Source organism: Heteronotia binoei, chromosome 2, assembly GCF_032191835.1.
Source record: "Heteronotia binoei isolate CCM8104 ecotype False Entrance Well chromosome 2, APGP_CSIRO_Hbin_v1, whole genome shotgun sequence".
In the NCBI taxonomy this organism is placed as follows: Eukaryota; Metazoa; Chordata; class Lepidosauria; order Squamata; family Gekkonidae; genus Heteronotia; species Heteronotia binoei.
The window spans coordinates 192,039,687-192,057,393 of record NC_083224.1 but is presented as its reverse complement, the minus strand read 5'-3'; the positions used below and the strand labels follow the sequence as shown (position 1 = coordinate 192,057,393).

Below are 17,707 nucleotides of genomic sequence, written 5' to 3'. Positions count from 1 at the left end.
AAAAGAGTTTCCGGCTCAACATTAGGAAGAACTTGCTGACCGTTAGAGCGATTCCTCAGTGGAACAGGCTTCCTCCTTGGGAGGTGGTGGGCTCTCCTTCCTTGGAGGTTTTCCAACAGAGGCTGGATGGCCATCTGACAGCAATGAAGATCCTGTGAATTTAGGGGGAGGTGTTTGTGAGTTTCCTGCATTGTGCAGGGGGTTAAACTAGATGACCCTAGAGGTCCCTTCCAACTCTATGATTCTATGACAGCAATGAAGATCCTGTGTATGTAGGGGGAGGTATTTGTGAATTTTATGCCTTGTGCCGGGGGTTGGACTAGATGACCCTGGAGTTCCCTTCCAACTCTAGGATTCTATGATTCTATGACAGCGATGAAGATCCTGTGAATTCAGGGGGAGGTATTTGTGAGTTCCCTGCATTGTACAGGGGATTGGACTAGATAACCCTAGATAACAACTCTATGATTCTATGATTCTACAACATTTAAACAATAATTATCCATATTTTAGCTGGAAGAAAGACTCCGGTTTTGCCGTAAGACCTGCAAATGTCAGTTTCAAAGCAAGTCTTCTTCTGGACTCATGTTGTAAATTTCAGTCTGAAGACAGAAATCGGGATCGGTTTTCCAAACCGTCATCAGCCAAGGATTACTATACAATTCAACATCTCATGGCTTCATGCTGTTGCAGAAGAGACTCTATGACAATAAACCATTCTTACCCCCTTAGGCAGCAAAATGTTAAAAAAAAAGGTAGTCCCCTGTGCAAGCACCAGTCGTTTCCGTCTGGGGTGACGTCGCATGTGACGTTTTCACGGCAGACTTTTTTACGGGGTGGTTTGCCATTGCCTTCCCCAGTCATCTACGCTTTCCCCCCAGCAAGCTGGGGACTCATTTGACCGACCTCGGAAGGATGGAAGGCTGAGTCAACCTGGAGCTAGCTACCTGAAAACCCAGTTTCCACCGGGATCAAACTCACGTCGTGTGAGCAGAGAGCTCAGACTGCAGTACTGTAGCTTTACCACTCCGTGCCATGGGGCTCTCTCCCTTGGTGTAAAAAAAGTAAAGGTAGTCCCCTGTGTAAGCACCAGTCGTTTCCGACTCTGGGGTGACATCGCAGCAGGATGTTTTCACGGCAAACTTTTTTACGGGGTGGTTTGCCATTGCCTTCCCCAGTCATCTACACTTTCCCCCCAGCAAGCTGGGGACTCATATTACCGACCTCGGATGGATGGAAGACTGAGTCAGCCTTGAGCCAGCTACCTGAACCCAGCTTCTGCCGGGATCAAACTCAGGTTGTGAGCAGAGAGCTCAGACTGCAGTACTGTAGCTTTACCACTCTGCACCAAGGGGCTCCATTATATATATATATATTCCCCCCAGCAATTACCTATTATGTAATACATACTCACCCAAACCTTCAGACATAATGTGTTATTTGAAGCACCAGTCATTTCCTGTATTAGGACTAACATGCCACAATTTTCTGGCTGGTATGTGCTTCTCCTAACATGCCATTCATTCATTCCTACATATATTCTATTGTAATGCATAACACCTGGTGGATTAATTATTTTTAAAGGGGCATTATGCATTACAATAGAATACGTCCTTTGTTGCCAGCACCTGCCTATGTGTTGCTCGCTAGTCCCGCAAGTGTGTGCGCTGCACAGAGACCACAAAGAAGATAAACAGGTTGCTTCCCTGTGACTGATGATCTTCAAGAGGTCATCTGTGCAGTCCCACGTCCCCGCCCAGCCGGTCACTTACCTTTGTAGATAGGAGTCACCTGTGTCAGCCAAAGGAACTGAGCAGGACTAGAGATGTGAAGACCCAGAAAAAAACTGGGGAAAAAAAATTGGGGGGGGGGAGGGGAAACGGGTTTTTGCTATTTTTTTCCTGAAGCCTTTCCTCCCCCTGAAAAATTGCAAAAATTGAAGAAAAGAAAAGAAAAAAAAATGATTATAGAACGTTTTATTTTAACATGACGAAGAAAATATTTTAAGACCAGGCGTTCAAATATTTTCCAAATCATTTCTAAAAACCATGTCCGGTATTAGATTATTCTAATTTCTGTGCACTAACAACAAGCAAGTCCTAGGTCGTGCCCATTCATTGAAACTTAGTCCTGCACCCCCTTCTAGACAATTTTCCCCTCTGCAGTTCTTTTTAGGAGAATGAGTTTTTTATTTTTATTTAATACCGTGGAGAGGAAATATGAATAATTGTTTCTTCCGGATTAAAAAAAAAATTATGGCGGTTTTTTGTCTGTTCCACATAAACTAGTAAACAGTTCAGGAGATTGTTGCTCCATTTGTTACAATGACAAATAAATGTTATTTAAAAAGTAAATTCTGTTTGTACTCTTTGTTTGGATACACTATATTTTTAATACGCTAGTCGCAATGATTTCATGCCAAGTAAAATTGTCCATAGTCATCATATTTTATGTTCCTAAAGTAACAGAAAGACATTCAGTCTGGAAAAGAGAAAACAAGTGCGAACGTAGCTTTTTTTTTTTTTTTTTCAATTTTTCCAAAAATTTGTGGTTTTTTTCCAAGCTTCCAAATTTCTGGAAATTTTACATATCTAAGCAGGACACTCACTTTTCCTCCAGACATGTGCAGTGCCTGTACCCAAGTGTGTTCAGTGCACCAGTGAGCACTAAAAGATCATCAATTACAGGCAAGCAACCTGTCTTTCTAGAAGCCCAGGTGGTGTCTGTACATTGCCCAGCTGCTTCCAGATAAAAGCCCACCTAATTTAATACTGCGGAGGAGAGCCAGTTGGGTGTAGTGGTTAAGTGTGTGGACTCTTACCTGGGAGAACCAAGTTTGATTCCCCACTCCTCCACTTGCACCTGCTGGCATGGCCTTGGGTCAGCCATAGCTCTCTTATCTGGGAGAACCGGGTTTGATTCCCCACTCCTTCACTTGCACCTGCTGGCATGGTCTTGGGTCAGCCAGAGCTCTCTTATCTGGGAGAACCGGGTTTGATTCCCCACTCCTCCACTTGCACCTGCTGGAATGGCCTTGGGTCAGCCAGAGCTCTCTTATCTGGGAGAACCGGGTTTGATTCCCCACTCCTTCACTTGCACCTGCTGGCATGGCCTTGGGTCAGCCAGAGCTCTCTTATCTGGGAGAACCGTGTTTGATTCCCCACTCCTCCACTTGCACCTGCTGTAATGGCCTTGGCTCAGCCATAGCTCTGGCAGAGGTTGTCCTTGAAAGGGCAGCTTCTGGGAGAGCTCTCTCAGCCCCGCCCACCTCACAGGGTGTCTGTTGTAGGGAGGGAAGAGAAAGGAGATTATAGGTCGCTCTGAGACTCTGTCCTTGAAAGGGCAGCTGCTGTGAGAGCTCTCTCAGCCCCACCCCCCTCACAGAGTGTCTGTTGTGGGGGAGGAAGGGAAAGGAGATTGTGAGTCAGTCTGAGACTCTGTCCTTGAAAGGACAGCTTCTGGGAGAGCTCTCTCAGCCCCACCCACCTCACAGGTTGTCTGAGGGAGGAAGGGAAAGGAGATTGTAGGCTGCTCTGAGACTCTGTCCTTGAAAGGGCAGCTGCTGTGAGAGCTCTCTCAGCCCCACCCACCTCACAGGTTGTCTGGGGGAGGAAGGGGAAGGAGATTGTAGGCCGCTCTGAGACTCTGTCCTTGAAAGGGCAGCTGCTGTGAGAGCTCTCTCAACCCCACCCACCTCATAGGGTGTCTGTTGTGGGGGGAGAAGATAAAGGAGATTGTAAGCCGCTCTGAGTCTCTACTTCAGAGAGGACAGGGTATAAATCTACTTCTAATACCGTCTGGAGTAAAAACCTGTCATGAGTTTCTCGAAGCAGGTTCTGGGGGCCGGTGGGCTTCCTCCACGGCTGGAAATGAGCTCTGGTACAGAGTTTGTGGTTCTGTTTTCAAATGCTGCTTTCTTGTCTCCCTGCAGGAGGAAAGAGATGACTTCGTCCTTGGACGACCTTCACAAGTTTGCCCAGGCCACTCCCGCTGACCAGGTAGTGAGGGGAGGGGTGCCGTCCTTTCTTGAGGGAGGGGGCCAGTGATGGCACGTGCCCGGAGGGCAGAGTCGGGGGGGGGGGCGCATGGCTTATGAACGGGACACCAGGTTTGCACCCACCTGTGAACAGATCTCCAAGGTGAGTCCCGCTGGCCCAGCACATGCTTGGCATGCAGAGGGCCAGTGAAAAGCACCAGGTGGTGGATGATGTGGCAGGCCTCAGCCTGAGAGCTTATGCATATGAAGCTGCCTTCTACTGAATCAGACTCTCAGTCCATCAAAGTCAGTCTTGTCTCCTCAGACTGGCAGCCGCTCTCCACGGTCTCCAGCTGAGGTTTTTCACACCTATTTGCCTGGAGATGCCAGTGGGGATTGAACCTGGGACCTTCTGCTTACCAAGCAGATGCTCTACCTCTGAGCCACCCTCCCTCCCCTACATATGAAGCTGCTTTATACTGAATCAGAATCTCAGTCCATTGAAGTCAGTCTTGTCTCCTCAGACTGGCAGCCGCTCTCCAGGGTCCCAAGCGGAGGTTTTTCACGCCTACTTGCCTGGACCCTTTTTAGCTGGAGATGTCTGGGATTGAACCTGGGACCTTCTGCTTACCAAGCAGAGGCTCTACCACTGAGCCACTGTCTCTCCCCTACATATGAAGCTGCCTTCTACTGAATCAGACTCTCAGTCCATCAAGTCAGTATTGTCTCCTCAGACTGGCAGCAGCTCTCCAGGGTCTCAGGCGGAGGTTTTTCACGCCTGCTTGCCTGGACCCTTTTTAGCTGGAGATGCCGGGGATTGAACCTGGAACCTTCCGTTTACCAAGCAGATGCTCTACCACTGGGCCACCATCTTTCCCCATAGTTGAACATATGAACATATATGAATATATAAAGCTGCCTTATACTGAATCAGAGCCCCCTGGGTCCATCAAAGTCAGTCTTGTCTACTCAGACTGGCAGCGGCTCTCCAGGGACTCAAGCTGAGGTTTTTCACACCCACTTGCCTGGACCCTTTTTATTTAGAGATGCTCTACCCACTGAACCACTGTCCCTCCCCAGCTTTTGCTTCTCTGAGGAGACATAGGACCAGAACCAAAGGGCTGAAATTAAATGAAAAGAGTTTCCGACTCAACATTAGGAAGAATTTCCTGACAGAACGGTTTCTCAGTGGAACAGGCTTCTTCAGGATGCGGCATGGGCCACCTTCCTTGGAGGTTTTTAAACAGAGGCTGGATGGCCACCTGACAGCAATGAAGATCCTATGAATGTAGGGGGAGGTGTTTGTGAGTTTCCTGCATTGTGCAGGGGGTTGGACTAGATGACCCTGGAGGTACCTTCCAACTCTAGGATTCTAGGATTTTATGACTGACCAGGAGAGCTCCAGGGCCTGGCTTGTGCATTGAGGAATCCTTCTTTCAGCTGAACACCTCGGGCGTGACTCTCTCAGGGGCAGTGGGGCACGATTCCAGCCGTGCGCTCCCTTCAGCATGTTTGCACTTCTTGTTAAATGGGCCTTGGTGACACGGGAGGGGCTGGAAAGGGCCTCTCTCTTCCTCTCTCCTCTTCTCATCCCCCAACAGTCTCCAGACGTCTCCGAGAGCGACGGGAGTAGCAAGAAGCAGCTTGTGCTGAGAGACGCCGAGGAGCCGCCTGCCACCCTTGACGCAGCTGGCCCAGCATCTGCACCTGGCCAGCAGGGGGATGCCAAGTAGGTGTGCTGCCCTGGCATTAGGAAGTGGGTGGGAGCGACTCCAGGAAGTGGGCGGGGGTGACTCCAGGAAGTGGGTGGGGGCGACTCCAGGAAGTGGGCGGGGGCGACTCCAGGAAGTGGGTGGGGGTGACTCCAGGAAGTGGGCGGGGTGATTCCAGGAAGTGGGCGGGGCGACTCCAGGAAATGGGTGGGGTGACTCCAGGAAGTGGGCAGGGCGACTACAGGGAGTGGGCGGGGGCGACTCAAGGGCAAGAGCCCCCTCCCCCCTTACACACACACACACACATGCTGACACTGGCTGATTCCCCTTTCTCCCAGCACTGACTTCTTTATGGTTCCGGCTTGGTGTTCTGGCTGTGCTGTGCCTGCTGCTTAGCCATCAACAACAGCATTGGAACTGGGCTTTTGCCCACAGCTGCCAGGAGACCCACACAGGCTGTGCACGATCCATCCTGCAGAGCCCCCCTCTCCCCCCGAATTCAGCACCCTGCCCCCCCCACCCTTATGCCATACTCTGGTTCTGCAGCCAAAATGCTGCTTCTGGGCAAGAGTCTGTTAACAGAGCCAGCTTCAGGAGGGGACTGGAGAAACATCTGGAGCAGAGGTCCATCAGTGGCTATTAGCCACAGCTTATTGTTGGAACTCTCTGTCTGGGGCAGTGATGCTCTGTATTCTTGATGCTTTTGGGGGGGCACAGTGGGAGGGCTTCTACTGTCCTGGCCACACTGATGGACCTCCTGATGGCACCTGGATTCTTTTTGGCCACTGTGTGACACAGAGTGTTGGACTGGATGGGCCAATGGCCTGATTCAACATGGCTTCTCTTATGTCTGGAGCAGTGATACTCTGTATTCTGGTGCTTGGGGGGCACAGTGGGAGGGCTTCTAGTGTCCTGGCCCCACTGATGGACCTCCTGATGTCACCTTGGTTTTTTGGCCACTGTGTGACACAGAGTGCTGGACTGGATGGGCCATTGGCCAGATCCAACATGGCTTCTCTTATGTTCTTATGTGACACAGAGTGTTGGACTGGATGGGCCATTGGCCTGATCCAACAGGGCTTCTCTTCTGTGTACTTATGTGACACAGAGTTTTGGACTGGATGTGCCATTGATTTGATCCAACAGGGCTTCTCTTATGTTCTTAACTGCTTTCCTCTCACCAGGTCCACTTTCAAGATCCCCTTGAGGAGGCTGCTGGGGAAGAAGACGGAGAAGAAGACTTTCAAGGACAGCTGTGAGGTGGTGGAGGAGAGTGATGGCATCCCGCTCCTCTCATGTGTGCTGGCAACTGAGGAAAAGGCAGCAGAAGGTGAGGATTGGCCTGTACCTGTTCCGTCCTAAACAGAAAGAACAATTCTGTGGAGCTGCTTAGGTCTATCACTTGAATGAGAGTCCTCTGCAAAAGCAGAAAAGAGTCTCATGTCAAGAGTCGAAAGCTTTTGCTTTTATGGAACAATTTTTAAGGGAATGTTGTGGTATTCTGTCTCATACAGGCTGGGCTTTTTTCGTAGAAAAAGCCAAGCGGGAACTCATTTGCATATTAGGCCACACTCCCAACACCAAGCCTTCGTGATCCAAAAAAGCCCTGCATTTAATCCGCTCTCAAGCTAGCTCTGTATAAAATGTTTGTATCCACCTCTGCATATAAATATCTGTGTGACAGTTTGAAGCAGTCATTTACACATCCCAGTGAAATAGAAATAGGAGCAGCAGCTAATCCAAGATTAAGACCATTTGAAACGGAACCGATTACAGACAGAGATCCATTCGATTAAGATTGGGAAGAGATTTAAGAACGTAAGAGAAGCCCTGTTGGATCAGGCCAATGGCCCATCCAGCCCAACACTCTGTGTCACATAAGAACATAAGAGAAGCCCTGTTGGATCAGGCCAATGGCCCATCCAGTCCAACACTCTGTGTCACATAAGAACATAAGAGAAGCCATGTTGGATCAGGCCAATGGCCCATCCAGCCCAACACTCTGTGTCACATAAGAACATAAGAGAAGCCCTGTTGGATCAGGCCAATGGCCCATCCAGTCCAACACTGTGTCACACAGTGGCCAAATATGTATATATGCACACACACACTGTGGCTAATAGCCACTGATGGACCTCTGCTACATATTTTTATCTAACCCTCTCTTGAAGCTGGCTATGCTTGTGGCCGCCGCCACCTCCTGTGGCAGTGAATCCCACATGTTTAATCATGTTTAAAATCCTATAAACCAGAAGTGTTTAAAAAATCCGCAAAGCAGCCTTCAAAAGCAGCGGCAGGTTCAAAGTTTGACAGCTGATAGAGCTCCGCAAGGGAAGGGGACATGACAGCCTGCAGCTTTTTAAAATGTAGACTTAAAATATATATTTTATAGTATAGATTTCAAATATAGTGCTGAATGAAGGTAAAGGAGACTTCATGTTTTCATCTGCGCAGAGTTGTTATTCATTTATTAAACTTCCTTGTTGTTTTTTTTAATGCACTATTCCTGCTTGGAGAAATGTCAGCTGCGGGGTGACATGAGAGAGGTTTACAGGATTATGCGTGGGATAGAGAAGGCAGAGAAAGAAGGACTTTTCTCTCTTTCTCATAATACGAGAACGCAAAGAAATTGCTGAGCAGTCGAGTTAGAACGGATAAAAGGAAGTCCTTCTTTGCCCGAAGGGCGATTAACACGTGGAATTCACTACCACAGGAGGTGGTGGTGGCTGCAAGCGTAGCCAGCTTCAAGAAGGGATAGCATAAACCTATGGAGCAGAGGTCCATCAGTGGCTCTTAGCCACAGCATATTGTTGGAACTCTCTGACTGGGGCAAGTGATTCTTGGTGCTTGGGAGGGACCGCTTGGACTCGTTCGGATTGAGAGGAACAGGACTCCCAATCCCCCTCTCCACCTCTGAGGCCAGGCCTCAAGGTCCTCTGCCACCCTGTACTTGGGTATCACAGAGACCACAGCACTTCTTTGGGGAACCCCTGGAGGATTGGCACCTTATCCAACTACATGCCTTCCCCCTTTCTCTGGGGCCCCCTTCATAAAGCAGCGTGGTCTAAAGCGGTTGGGGATCTATGTGGTACAGAGTTTGACTGCCAGCATTCAAAACAGTAAAAATATTTAATTAGAAGAGAAAAAGAAAAGAAAAAAACAAAAAACAAAAGCAGTTGCATGTAACAGTTTAGCACAGCACCCGAACAGCAACCAGAATGACAAATAAAAGGTGGATTTAAACGCATCCTCCCGTCCCTGGTCTAAACTTGCCCTGCCTTGTGAATGACTTACTCGGTCTGACTGCCTGGAGTCCTCTCCCTCTTGAGAAGGCCTCTCCCACAGTCAGGAGCCCACAGACTGACAACCTCTCTCCTTGAGGGTCAGCCGAGAACTGAACTTTTCCCGCCTCACTCCAATAAAACAAAAGAACTTCCTGCCCCTCTAGGAGGCTTTCCCCCTAGAGTTGATGGTTTAACTCCGGAAGGGAGGAGGGAGTGAAGGGAAGGCTAGGCCACAAAGCCTGCCTTAGCAGTTTCATGTTCCCTCCCAACCAAGCACCACCATTAACTAAGATGGCGTTTCTCCACAGCCTGATCCAACATGGCTTCTCTTATGTTCTTATGGGACACAGAGTGTTGGACTGGATGGGCCACTGGCCTGATCCAACATGGCTTCTCTTATGTTCTTATGTGACACAGAGTGTTGGACTGGGTGGACCATTGCCCTGATCCAACATGGCTTCTCTTATGTTCTTCTGTGACACAGTGTTGGACTGGATGGGCCATTGGCCTGATCTAACATGGCTTCTCTTATGTTCTTATGGGACACAGAGTGTTGGACTGGATGGGCCACTGGCCTGATCCAACAGGGCTTCTCTTATGTGACACACAGTGTTAGACTGGAGGGGCCATTGCCCTGATCCAACAGGGCTTCTCTTATGTTCTTATGTGACACAGAGTGTTGGACTGGAGGGGCCATTGGCCTGATCCAGCGTGGCTTCTCTTATGTTCTTATGTGACACAGAGTGTTGGACTGGATGGGCCATTGGCCTGATCCAACATGGCTTCTCTTATGTTCTTATGTGGCACAGAGTGTTGGACTGGAGGGGCCATTGGCCTGATCCAGCGTGGCTTCTCTTATGTTCTTATGTGACACAGAGTGTTGGACTGGATGGGCCACTGGCCTGATCCAACAGGGCTTCTCTTATGTTCTTATGTGACACAGAGTGTTGGACTGGATGGGCCACTGGCCTGATCCAACAGGGCTTCTCTTATGTTCTTATGTGACACAGAGTGTTGGACTGGAGGGGCCACTGGCCTGATCCAACATGGCTTCTCTTATGTTCTTATGTGACACAGAGTGTTGGACTGGATGGGCCATTGTCCTGACCAAACATGGCTTCTCTTATGTTCTTATGTTCACATCAAGCCTATTTGGTCTTGTGGTCTAAAGTGCAGTAGCAGGGAGGAGCAGCAGGTAAAGTTGTCATCCCTGGAACACAGTGCCTTGAACTGGCGAAGTGGAGACCCCTCCCGCCCTGGCTGTAGGAGCAGCAACTCGGCAGAGCCTCTAAAAGGGGTGTCAAACATGCGATCCTGGGACCAAATCAGGCCCCCGGAGGGCTCCTATCAGGCCCCCGAGCAACTGGCTGTCATCTGCTTCCTTCTTCCTCTCTCTTGCTTCCTTCTGCATCACAGCTTGCTTTGCAAGGCTTGCTCAATTGCACAGGAGCTACAGAGCAAAACCTCTATTTTCTCCATTGGCCATGCCTCCTCCCTTGGGCAGGAATGGCGGGGGGGGACGCAGAGCTTGCTTTGCCAGGCTCTCTCAATCGCACAGCAGAGCTACTGAGCCAAGCCTCTCTTCCTTCTATTGGCTGAGGCTCCTCCCCCAGTCCCCTGGGGAGGAAGGGAAAGAGCCAGAGCTTCCTTTGTCGAGTTCTCTGGATCACATGGGAGAGATACAAAGAAAGCACCTTTAAGACCAATGAGTGCTAACGTTTTGAGCGTGTTTTATTTTAAGTTTTTCTTCTTTAAAAAGTCTTTAATTGTGTTTGTCCTAGACGGGAGCACATGCAGCCGGGGCTTCGGGGACTGCACTGGCTGCCGATAACATACCGAGTTCGGTACAAGGTGCTGGTTATGACCTTTAAAGCCCTTTATGGTCTGGGACCTGCCTACCTTAGGGACCGTCTCTCCCCACATGTCCCCCAGAGAGTGCTGAGGTCGGGGTCTCAGAACCTCCTTACAATCCCTGGGCCAAAGGAGGCCCGTCTGAAAGCGACCAGGGACAGGGCCTTCTCGATTGCAGCTCCCTGTTGGTGGAATCAGCTCCCGGAGGAGGTGAGGGCCCTGTGGAACCTTGAACAGTTCCGCAGGGCCTGTAAAACAACCCTCTTCCGGTTGGCATATAATTAACTGTGAGCAGAATGCCTGAATATTAAATCTTAAACATCAGATTACTGAATATTGGAAATTTGAAGGACTGATTTAAGGAATAGTAGCATAGTGTATATCGATGTGAGTTATATGTATTTTTAGGTTTTTATGTATTTTATTGTATAATTTTAATCGTATTTAAATCGACCTCTGTTAGCTTTTATTGTTGTAAGCCGCCCTGAGCCCGCCTCGGTGGGGTAGGGCGGGATATAAATCGAATAAAGTAAAGTAAAGTTGTGTCCTTTATAAAGTTTGTCTCTCCGCTACCTAATCTTAAATAGGTACACACACGGCCCGGCCCGACATGGCTCAGCCCAACAAGGTCTCATTAATATAAGATCCGTGTCAGCTTGTATGCCTTGAAGTTTGCTTTATTACCTGAATAAGAACATAAGAGAAGCCATGTTGGATCAGGCCAACGGCCCATCAAGTCCAACACTCTGTGTCACACAGTGGCAAAAAATGTTATATACACACATACACTGTGGCTAATAGCCACTGATGGACCTGTGCTCCATATTTTTATCTAAACCCCTCTTGAAGGTGGCTATACTTGTGGCCGCCACCACCTCCTGTGGCAGTGAATTCCACATGTTAATCACCCTTTGGGTGAAGAAGGACTTCCTTTTATCCGTTTAATTGTTTATTTACTGTGAACTAACCCTGCAAATGCTTGCTTTACTAACCCCAGTGTTACAAAAGAATGTGAAGGGTGGACGGGGAGGGGTGATGAAGGTGCCAAAGGTCTTTGAAGTAGAAAACATCCAGCCAGTTCCCAGGCGTCTGGCCGGGAAGAGCAAGGCCACAGGGGAGGAGAGACAGGCTGCGTATGTGGGGAGATAACAGATATGGGAACTGGTTACTTTCAGCAAAAGCCCTAAATTTATTATGAGAAGTGATTTAAAGCCCTCATGCTTTGATGTATGCCAATAAATGCCTACGCTTGCACCCACCTCGCTATTAGTATCAGTGAACCTGCGTAGTGAATAGTATTGCTGTATCTCAATAAATGGAAACTTTGCTTTGAATAAAGACAAGTGTATTCAGGAGGTGGTGGCAGCCACAAGCATGGCCACCTTCAAGAGGGAGTTAGATAAAAATATGGAGCAGAGGTCCATCAGTGGCTATTAGCCACAGTGTGTATGTGTGTGTATATATATATATATATATATATTTGGCCGCTGTGTGACACAGAGTGTTGGACTGGATGGGCCATTGGCCTGATCTTACATGGCTTCTCTTATGTTCTTATGTTCTTAAGGCCAAGAAAATGTAGGTAGCTCTCATATTATCTGAAATTGGATGAAAACCATTTTGCTTTGTTCAGCTTTGCTCTTATATGGCATGAGGTGGTAGGGCAGTATGGACAAGAGAGAAGTATGGGCAAAAGAGAAGCAGAAGGTCCCAGGTTCAATCCCTGGCGTCTCCAAAAAAGGGTCCAGGCAAATAGGTGTAAAAAACCTCAGCCTGAGACCCTGTTGAGCCGCTGCCAGTCTGAGAAGACAATACTGACTTTGATGGACCAAGGGTCTGATTCAGTATAAGGCAGCTTCATATGTACATATATGTTCATATGTTCTTGGAACTTGAATGCCCCTGCGCTGAAAATCCGGCCCTCATAACAAATGAGTTCGACGCCCTTTTTTAAACAAAACAAAACAAAACATTTTCCCCCTTTATTAAGTGTTCCAAAGGATATTACAAACAAATTAATAATAATAATAATAATAATAATAATAATAATAATAATAATAATAATAATAATAATAATATTTTATCTATATCCCACCCTCCCCACTGAAGCAGGCTCAGGGTGGCTCACAACACATAACAAAACACACAATTACAATATAAAACATTATCTCAGTACAATATATAATTTGCTAATTAAAACCATCAAAGTTAAAACTAACAGTGCTATGTTCTAAGTGTTCTCCTCGGTCGTTTATGATGGCCGTATGTAGTAGACTAAAGTCCACATTAAGTGAAGGCCAGTTGGAAAAGGGTAACCTTGCAGGCCCTACGGAAATTTAAAAAAAAAGCTTTTACAGAAGGTAGATAGGTGAGTATAGAGCTTCAAGTTTCGATTTTAAAAACAAAAGCAACGTAAGACATTCAGTTGACCATGATTAAAAGTATAGCATTTGATTGTACGTCGAATTCTTAGGAATTATGTCTAAAGTTGCCAAATATTCTATAATAGGATACCAAATAGATACAGAATCCTTTTCGTATTTGTCAACAGAAGAAGAAACCATCGAATTGGAAATTTTAGCCATTATAAAGTGTTCCCACAGACATTGTTGCCAGTCAGTAATTGTTGGCTTATGATGGGATATCCATTTGGCTGCAATGGTAGTGCGTGCTACGGATAGCAAGATGTGTATCCTGATTGAGATTCTTTCCCCGCAGCTCCTTCCTGGCACCTGAATCATCCCCTGGATGAGGAACGTCCCGCGAAAGAAACGGGAAAAGCCAAGAGAAGCCGCACCCTGAAGATCAGCAAAGCCAAGACGGCCCCTGAGAAATGGCAGGCGCCCTTCTTGCGGGAGATCGCCAATGCCAACGAGCTGAAGTACCTGGATGAATTCCTCCATGAGCCCCCGGCTTCTGTATCCCCTCTGAGGAGATCCGTTTGGGCACATTAGCTAGAGCAAGCGATGAGATCTTTGCTTTAAAAGTAAACCGACCGGGGCTTTTTTTGTAGCAGGATCTCCTTTGCATATTAGGCCACACCCCTTGCTGTAGCCAATCCTCCTGGAGCTTACAAGGCTCTTTTTTAAGAACATAAGAGAAGCCATGTTGGATCAGGCCAATGGCCCATCCAGTCCAACACTCTGTGTCACATAAGAACATAAGAGAAGCCCTGTTGGATCAGGCCAATGGCCCCTCCAGTCCAGCACTCTGTGTCACATAAGAACATAAGAGAAGCCATTTTGGATCAGGCCAATGGCCCCTCCAGTCCAACACTCTGTGTCACAGAAGAACATAAGAGAAGCCCTTTTGGATCAGGCCAATGGCCCCTCCAGTCCAGCACTCTGTGTCACATAAGAACATAAGAGAAGCCCTTTTGGATCAGGCCAGTGCCCATCCAGTCCAGCACTCTGTGTCACATAAGAACATAAGAGAAGCCCTTTTGGATCAGGCCAGTGCCCATCCAGTCCAACACTCTGTGTCACACAGTGGCCAAAAAATATATATATACACACACTGTGGCTAAGAGCCACTGATGGACCTCTGCTCCATATTTTTATCTAACCCCCTCTTGAAGCTGGCTATGCTTGTAGCCGCCGCCACCTCCTGTGGCAGTGAATTCCACATGTTAATAACCCTTTGGGTGAAGAAGTACTTTCTTTTATCCGTTCTGACCCGACTGCTCAGCAATTTCATTGAATGCCCACGAGTTCTTGTATTGTGAGAAAGGGAGAAAAGGACTTCTTTCTCTACTTTCTCCATCCCATGCATAATCTTGTCAACCTCTCTCATATCATCCTGCAGTCGATGTTTCTCCAAGCTAAAGATCCCCAAGCGTTTTAACCTTTCTTCATAGGGAAAGTGTTCCAACCCTTTAATCATTCTAGTTGCTCTTTTCTGCACTTTTTTCAATGCTATAATATCCTTTTTGAAGTGCAGTGACTTTTTTATAAGCTCTTGGAGGATTGGCTACATCAGGGGGTGTGTGACCTAATATGCAAAGGAGCTCCTGTTGCAAAAGAGCCCTGGAATCGACTACCTGGCCTTTCAGAAGCTGCACAAACTGGAATGCAAAGATTCCGTGGGCTGCTCTCAGGGGTCCTTTCCTCCGGGGGCTTCTTGCGCCAGAGGAGAGTTGCACTGTCAGCAGGAAGAACCTGCAGCATCCAATCCCATGAGTCTTTTTGCTCTTTGCTACAGTGAGGTGACGACAAAAGTCAATTCCAAAGGGGAAAAAGCTCTCCATGTGGCGGTTCATTTGTTTCTCCATCCGAAGACGCCCACTGGGTAAACAGGCAATCTCTGCTGTCGAAACAGCGCCCCCCCTTCCCAGTCTGGTTTTGCTGCCTGTCCAGCCGTGAAGCCCAGGGGAGGAGGCTGTGAGTTGCACTCAGCTTGGCGGGTCGCAAAGAAGAGCTCAGGATCTTTGCAGGAGGGTCTTCTGCTTCCCCTTTGCAGCATCTCCAGATGGACAGCCGCAGGGTCTGGGAAGGATAACCCCCTCCGTGCCAGCCAGAGCAGGCCCAAGTGTTCTCTCTGGGGAGAGGGTCTAGCTCCGTATTTCCCCAGGTCCAGTAGTTCAGGGTCCGAGTTCTCCGGCACGCTGGGCTAGATGGCAGGTTTGTGTCCATTCTGCCGGAGGGAACTGGACTGTGGAAAGCCAGGAGAGTGGGGTAACGGTTAGCTTACCAGACTTGGAGCTGGAAGGCCCAGGGACAGATCCCCACTTGGCCACTTTGCCATAGGGCCGGTCACACCTTCTTGAGCCTCGCCTACCTTACGGGGCTGTTGTGAAGACAGGAGAAGGGCATGCACCACTTGGGTTCCCCGCTGGGGACAAAGATCAACTCAAAACGAAGGGAATAAAAATCAGTGTTTGCAATCCAAACTCTGTCACCTGTGTCACCTTGGCATAATTTATTCTGGCCGGAGGGGGGAGGATCATCTCAGCACGGGAGGTGGAGGGGTGGGAGGGCCGTGGCTGAGTCCTGCCCTTGAAAGGGCGGCTCCTGCTCTGCGCATTAAGTCTGTGCTGCTCCTTTCCAGATCAACGATCTCCATTCCCAGAAGTCTGCAGGCGAATGTTTGTTCTTCGAGGCCACGGAAAAGTTTAGAGGGAACATCAAAACCATGTACTCTGCCCCTGTGAGTAGCTGCTCCAGAAGCTGCGGGCTGCGGGGGAGGGTTGGCTTGGTTTTACCCCACTGAGTTAGGCCAGGGGTGGCCAAGCTTTGGTTAGGGAGCCGTGTGTGGCTCTTTCACACATATTGTGTGGCTCTTGGAGCTCCCACCGCCCCGTTAGCCAACTTGGAGAAGGCATTTCTCTCTTTGAATCACTTGTCCAAGCTGTGCCACTGACGGGTTGGAGAAGACATTTAAAGTTGCTTTCTTTCCATCTTTCTCTCCCCGCATCTATAAGCCTTCCTTCCTTCCTTCCTTCCTTCCTTCCTTCCTTCCTTCCTTCCTTCCTTCCTTCCTTCCTTCCTTCCTTCCTTCCTTCCTTCCTTCCTTCCTTCCTTCCTTCCTTCCTTCCTTCCTTCCTTCCTTCCTTCCTTCCTCTCTCCCTCCTCTCAAACATCTGATGTTCATGTCTTGCGGCCCTCAAACATCTGAAATTTATTGAAGATATGAACATATGAAGCTGCCTTATACTGAATAAGACCCTTGGTCCATCAAAGTCAGTACTGTCTTCTCAGACTGGCAGCGGCTCCCCAGGGTCTCAAGCTGAGGATTTTTACGCCTACTTGCCTGGACCCTTTTTGGAGATGCCAGGGATTGAACCTGGGACCTTCTGCTTACCAAGCAGAATCTCTACTACTGAGCCACCGTCCCTCCCCTTCTTATTCTATGTGTCTCTTAACACTAATCAAGTTTGGCCATCCCTGAGTTAGGCCATTTGAGCTTGCGAGAATCCTTACCAACGGGCACATCTGGCAGAAAAACCGGCTTCAGGCAAAATCGCAGGGATAAATAAATTAAATAAATAAATAAACTAAAGGGATAAATAAATAAAAAAAACTAAAGGAACAATCCGTCAGTTTCATTAAAAAACTGAAAAAAATTAAAAGAACAATCCATCAATTTCACCAGACGCCAACAGACTGAAAAGTGCTTGTATGATATTCTCCAAAGTCTCCACTGCCCAAAAGTGCTTGAGTAGATTCTCCAAGGTCTCCTCTCCCCAAAATGAAGTCTTCATCAAGGGCCAGAAGTAATCGTCTTCATAAAATCGATCCTGGAATAGCTATGCCTGTTTCTTTTTCTTCCATCCCAAGAAGAAAAGACGACTTCTTGCTAGCAAATAACATGAGTCTCTGCTGGACGTTGCTTTGGATGAAATGTTTCTGAGGAAACTTCCAAGCCTCCAGCTAGAACTGTGAACAAGAAGTGCTTTTTATAACCATGCGAGCAGCACAGCATAAATCAGAGCGATCAGGGTGGAGAAAAAGAACGGGTGGATAAAACACCAATCTTGAGAAGCCTGCCCCAGAAACATCAACACCTGCAAAGTGTTAAAGTCATAAATGAGTCTGCCAAGGATGTGTGTGAGTGAGAGAGAATATCTTTGGGGAATGGAGGGAAGCGATTGTGGGTTGGGCACAAGGTGAGTGCATCTGGGGATATAGACAAGCTGGAACGGGTCCAGAGGAGGGTGACGAAGATGGTGAGGGGTCTGGAGACCAAGTCCTATGAGGAAAGGTTGAAGGAGCTAGGCCTGTTTAGCCTGGAGAGGAGGCGGCTGAGAGGTGATATGATCACCATCTTCAAGTACTTGAAGGGCTGTCCTATAGAGGATGGTGGGGAATTGTTTTCTGTGGCCCCGGAAGGTAGGACCAGAACCAATGGGTTGAAATTAAATCAAAAGAGTTTCCGGCTCAACATTA

At 48.2% G+C, this 17,707-nt stretch overlaps 1 protein-coding gene across 1 annotated transcript in view; it reads left to right on the top strand.

Moving 5' to 3' along the window:
• Positions 1-17,707, top strand: part of MYO9B (myosin IXB) — a 113,789-nt gene that overhangs the window by 70,588 nt on the left and 25,494 nt on the right. Inside the window, exons 24-28 of the mRNA XM_060232757.1 lie at positions 3,935-3,978; positions 5,555-5,705; positions 6,873-7,018; positions 13,542-13,741; positions 15,870-15,968. Of these exons, the coding sequence (XP_060088740.1) occupies positions 3,935-3,978; positions 5,555-5,705; positions 6,873-7,018; positions 13,542-13,741; positions 15,870-15,968 (640 nt within the window). The remainder of the gene's footprint in view (positions 1-3,934; positions 3,979-5,554; positions 5,706-6,872; positions 7,019-13,541; positions 13,742-15,869; positions 15,969-17,707) is intronic.